This window comes from Bubalus bubalis, chromosome X, assembly GCF_019923935.1.
Source record: "Bubalus bubalis isolate 160015118507 breed Murrah chromosome X, NDDB_SH_1, whole genome shotgun sequence".
NCBI lineage: Eukaryota > Metazoa > Chordata > Mammalia > Artiodactyla > Bovidae > Bubalus > Bubalus bubalis.
Genome location: NC_059181.1, coordinates 24884365 through 24889929, shown reverse-complemented (window position 1 = coordinate 24889929; position 5565 = coordinate 24884365). Strand labels below are relative to the sequence as shown.

Genomic DNA, 5565 nt, shown 5'->3' with positions numbered 1-5565 from the left:
GGTTGCCCCATTGTTATGGTTTTCATGTTCCCCTGCATCCTCTGGTCCTCTCCCTAATGACTAGACCACCGGGAAATTTCCCCTATGCCGTGTCAGCCAACCCTATACGTAAGCCCATAGCACCCTCAGTCCCCAGGTGTAGAAGTCCGAGTAGGCCATGTTTACCCACAGGTGTTTTGGGGAGCTTCTGAGAACTAACAGCAGAGGGCAGGATGCTCTGGCCTCCCTTGCCCTGGGGACAGTGACCTCGAGAGTACTGTCTCTCTCAGGGTCTGGGCCTCTTCCCCATATCGACCGGAGTCCCCCAAGCTGGAAGCAAGTGGGTGACACATCTGACTACCTCTGCCTGGGGCTCCCAGAGCTGAAACGGTGCTGGGGCTGTGTGTACCTTTCTCCTTTGGGTTGGGGTTCCCCTCGGTGCTCTCTCCAGGTCCTCACACTGATTTCCCATGGCCTAGGGAGGCCTGTCTTCTCATGCTACAGCCTTGAATTCCCTGAGACCACCTCAGAGGATGTGAAGGCTCCCTCGTGGGCATGCCTGCCTGTGGTCACTCATGGCTGACCCTAGGGGAGGGATTCTGTGGTGTCGCCACTTTTATAATGTGAGTGGGTCCCTTAGTCCTCATGGTCCTCTGCTTGACTCTTGGCCTGACCTGGAATTTCTCCTGAGGCTGCCCCCTGAGCACAAGTTCCTCACCTCCTGAGATGGTCTAAATGTGTGGGGTGCATCATGCCGGGCATTCCCAAATTTGCCAGTGGGAGGTGTCAAGTGGTAGGGCTGTGTTCTAGGTGCAGTCCCTATATCCTCATTTGGAGTCACTAGTTTTCTATTCTGTACTGAGTGAGGCTTCTCCCAGTAGACCAAGGCTCTCACCACCCTGACACCACTCCCAGTGGAAAGGGGCACTTCAGCCAGAAAGCTTTGTCCTGGACCATGTATGGCTGACATCAGGGGTGGGTCTCCAAAGTCTCCTCTGTTCTGGGCTAAGTAGTCCTCTAGCCCTTCGTTCAGGGACCTCATCCTAACTCCTGACTGGACTCAGACTGCACCCTCCACTCATCCGAGGCTGTGTTCCTCAGAACAAAGGCATTACTTTCTTGGAAGTTCTGGATTGGAAGACAGGATGTGCCAGATGTGTGCAAAGCTATTGGGGTCTTCTGAGGAGCAGAACATTATAGGGCTCCACTCTTCTGGAGTCAGTGGTCCTCAGTCATAGCTCAGGTTTCTTACCTTAACTTCCAGTAGCATAGGCTTAGGGTAAATCCTATCCCGCATGAATGCTGGAATGCATGTAATACATATAAAACAGTGGCATATTTTTAATAAGTATTGGTCTGTAATAACTGCAAGTTATGATTATTATAAACCCCTGGAATACCACCTACCCATCTGAGTTTATTTTTAATCTGTGAAGATAGCAGAGAATATGCAGTGAATTAGGACAAAAGAAACAAATATTCTTAAATTAGCTAAATAAGTCAAAGTATTTTTTATTTTTACTAATAGAAAGTTTAAAAGAAATAAGGCAAACAACAACTTAAAGACGTTTTTCCTCCACTTCTTTTTGTTTCTCGGTATTTTCTGTGGTCGTCTTTTGCATTACCATGAAAATCTCTTCTTCAGTGCCCTGTTACCTACTTCCAGATCATGGAGACAATAAAGATGGTTTGTGAATCTCTTTTACATCTACCGAAACTGTAACTTTAAAACTCTTAAAACAGCAATAAATGTAACAGCAATATCATCACCAAACTAATATTCTGAACAATAACAAACTTAGAAGTTAAAACATTTGGAGAAAAGGAAATAAATACTGTGTAGAAGTTAGTCATGTAAAACAGTAATGAGATCTAAACTTGGTTTGCTTCACCCCTACTACCTTTCACTCTTTAGAAGCTTGACTACTCTTCAAGAAAATTCTGTTCCAAAGTCATGTTACCTTGTTTGGATTGTGAACAATCTGTTCAGTACTTCCAATGTGTTTTACAAATACCCAGACTGTGGCTTTCAAAACTTTAAAACAGCAAAGAACTATGATTTATATGATCCATACATTTGTATTCTGAAGCACAATGAACCTTATCAAAAGTAGTAACATTACAAAATACTTAACACCTCCCTCATCTCTTTACCTATCTACTTTAAATCATCTTTCACTAGATATTTCTCCTATGGAGAAAGGGGAAAGGACACATATTTTGTTAAAATGAACTGCAGGTAAACTCCCTTACTACTTAAAACTGTAGGAACACATAGGTATTGTTCCTTCCACCCCTACTACTCTGCACTAGTTAGGAGCATGATTGCTCTGTTCCAACACAAAGGGAACAAAGTGCCCTGGCCTCCCTCCTTAGATGTGGGAGGAGCTGCAGGACTTGGCCCTGGAAGGGGCACTGGCCTCAGCCATAGCTGGATCCTGCATCGCAACTCTCAGCCCTGCTCTCTCCACCTGATCTCTCAGAGCCTCATCATAGAGGTCTCGGAAGGAACTAGGGACCGTATCATGGATCTTGGCCAGAAACTCTAGCACTTTCATCTTACTGGTCTCAGCACAAGCTCTTGGGCCCCACAGGAACTCATAGTGCGGAGGATGACTATTGGGCACCTGGAGGTACTTCAGGTACTTCTTCTGCACCAGCTCTTTGGTGATGAGCCTTCTGGGCTCCCCAAAGATCAGGTGCTTCCTCCCAGCATAGATCCCCAACACAGTGAGGAATTCCCAGACCTCCTCCTCGGTGGCCCGGTTCCCCTTCATGAAGATGAACCCCAGGAGCGCCATGAGGAGACCGTACTTGGGCAGCCCCTTCTCATCACTCGGACCTTCGTCACCCCCAAGGCTGAGCTTGCTGATGAGGACATAGATGTTCCTGCTGTGGTCGACTTCCTTCAGCTCCAGGCCAAACACCAGCTCCATGCGCTCAGAGGCTCTCCTGAGGATCTCAGGGAAGTGCTGCCTGTACTTCCTGTTGATGACTGTCCGCAGGGTGTTCTGCATGATGGGCTCCTTCTTGCCGTACTTCTCCAGCTGGAACTCCACCAGCATGCTGGCCTTCCTGGTCAGAGGATCATTGCGAATGCTTTGAGTGGCCAGGGCTGCCTGGGAGGCACCTGTACTTTCTTGATCTGGGCCCTGGGCTCCTTCATCAGATCCTGCGCAGGAAGCCCCTGCATCAGGAGAGCTAGTGGCCAAGGCTCCCTGAAGCTTCTGGCTTTCGCCAGCAGCAGGGGAGCTCGGGGGAGAACCCTGAGGGCCAGAAGAGGGGGAGGAGGGGCCCTCCTCTTCTGCGGCTGCAGCAGCACTGGTCTGGGCCTCCTGGGGACCCTGAGTGTACCTCCAGACCTGGTGGCGTTTCACACGGGCATGGTACTTATTGTTGTGCCCCCGAGGCATGACGACACAGGTCTCGGACTGCAGGTTGGTGTGCAGGCAGGAAGGCCGGCACCAAGGGCACCTAGAGTAAGGACAAGAAGATTCCGTGAGCACCTTCACCCGGGAACGTCCTCCCCGGCTTGAACCAAGGCTGCCTCTGAGGGGTCTTTCAGGCCAGTGCTCTAGGACCCACAGGGCTCCCGTTCTCCTGGTGAGCCTATCCCCTAAGACCCCTGAGGAGGATATGAGAGTGAGCACTGGGGCACAGCCAGACAGGCCTGCCTGGGTGTTAGAGGGGGGACTGTCAGGGCTGGCAGGGGAGGCAGGTTCTCTCAGTTCACATTCAGAATCAGGATGAAAATTGGGACAAGACTCCCCCATATCCGAACCCCAGCCCCACCACTCCGCACACACCCTGTTTCCTCTCCTGCTCTGAAGTTGACACTGCCTCCTTTCTTGTCACCCCAGAGGAAGAGAGGAGGGAGTGCTCAGCCCTCCACCAAAGGGTCCCGGGATCTGCCCTTCTGCTGTCTGGCGGCTGCACCTTTACAATCACACTCTAACTTCCCCACTCAGGCCACAGCCCCCCTTCCCTCTGTTTGGCCAGGAGGAAATGCTGAGCACAGGGGAGGGTCCTGAGTGGTCCATGTGATGGAAAGGATGGTCGTCACCCTGACTCCTCCCAAGCCCTGACATCCCCCCTCTGCTGACTGGCTGCCAGCTCCTCGGACCGTGGTCCCCTCCTCACTGTGTCCCGTGTCCTCAGTCACAGTAAGGGAGCCCCTCATTCCTTAGAGCTGCCCGGGTGCTGCCCGGATGGTCCGCGTTAGAGTCACAGTGGGTGGGGTGTTATGTGTAGCCACCGTTCTGGGGCGTGGAGGCCCTCAGTCCCCCCGAATGTCCCACCTTCACTCCACAGGGCTCGTGGCTCTCACTCTATTGAGCAGAGCAAGAGTCCAGCAGAGCCTGACTGAGGCATTCTTCCCTGACACCCACTAGGGGCTAGCGAATGGTCTTGGGGCCTAAGAACTAGACTGGATCCTCTGGTCTGAGAGCAGGGGCAGGGTGTCCTGAGGTTGTGCAGTCCCCTCTTTTTGGCCGGAAAAGGGGTTGGGGTGCGGAGATGTGTCCCCACACTAGTAACTCACATCACCTCCAACTTTGACAACTGATGAAACTTGGGACTCTGTCTTGTCACCATCCACAGCAGCTCTCAAAGATAACGGCACTCTCAAAGATTGTGTCGCACTCCAACGTGTTTAGGAAGATGTCACTTCCTGTCATGCGCATCTGGGCTCCAGGAGGACACCAGGGGTGGGGCCTGGGTGGGTGGGGTTCCAGGGGAGTTTGCTGCAGCACTGGCATGGGAGTTTTCCTTGACTCTTAGGAAGTCCTGGGACGTCACTGTGATGAGCTCAGTCAACTGGCCTCACTCCTTGCCTCTCACTTCTGTCAGCAACCCTGGCAGAGAGTATTTAGGAGTCTGAGCCTAAAAGCCTTCATGGAGCTCTGGAGACTGACAGCGAGGGCTCTCTGGGGCCCCTTCTTCTGTGCTGAGTGATGCTCTCTGGTCTTTGTGTCTTCCCTTGACCGCTGTAGGTGCTGGGCTAAGGCCCATCTGCTGACCTGAGGACAAAGCCTCACATGGAAGACATCAAATCCCCAGACTCCTGGTGTGACGTGCACGTAAGTCTCATCTGGACACTTCTGCCTGATGCTTATCTGGACACTTCTGCCTGAGGCTTCCTGGAAATGGCTGAAGCAGGTAAGACGAGCTGAGAGTGAAGGATGGGAGACTGTCTTCTGTGGTGTGGAACCCCTCACATGTCACTCAGGATCTTCATATTGACTGCTAGCGAGGCCTGGAAATCCTTCCCTTTCTGGCATGAATCCACCCCTGTCCCCAACCATGCCCCACACAATCCCAGAAGAGTAAGTGAAGGAAGGGGATCCTTAGCCTGACAGTTCTCACTGTGGGCTCTTAGTTGACTACAGGGGCGTTGCTCTTAAGTTCTGAGATGAATTTCTGTCCTTTTGTATAATTACTGTAATACTAGTCTTTCTCTTTTGGTCCCTGTGCAATAGTCTATTAAGGTGACTGTTGAAAAGGCACAGTTGTAATCCACTAACATTCCCTGTTGACTCAGGCGGTAAAGAATCCACCTGCAATGTGGGAGACCTGGGTTCGATACCA

At 51.4% G+C, this 5565-nt stretch overlaps 1 protein-coding gene across 1 annotated transcript; it reads right to left on the bottom strand.

Annotated features, from left to right (window-relative positions):
• Positions 1 to 1469: 1469 nt before the first annotated feature.
• Positions 1470 to 3752, bottom strand: LOC112582266 (melanoma-associated antigen B4-like). The gene has a single exon (XM_025276731.3). It carries the CDS (start codon positions 3750 to 3752, stop codon positions 2352 to 2354), a length of 1401 nt encoding a protein of 466 aa, XP_025132516.3. The 3' UTR covers positions 1470 to 2351.
• Positions 3753 to 5565: the final 1813 nt, after the last annotated feature.

Excerpts from the sequence above, each read along its gene's own strand:
- LOC112582266 (XM_025276731.3), bottom strand. The coding sequence starts at position 3,752 with ATGGGGGAGTCTTGTCCCAATTTTCATCCTGATTCTGAATGTGAACTG.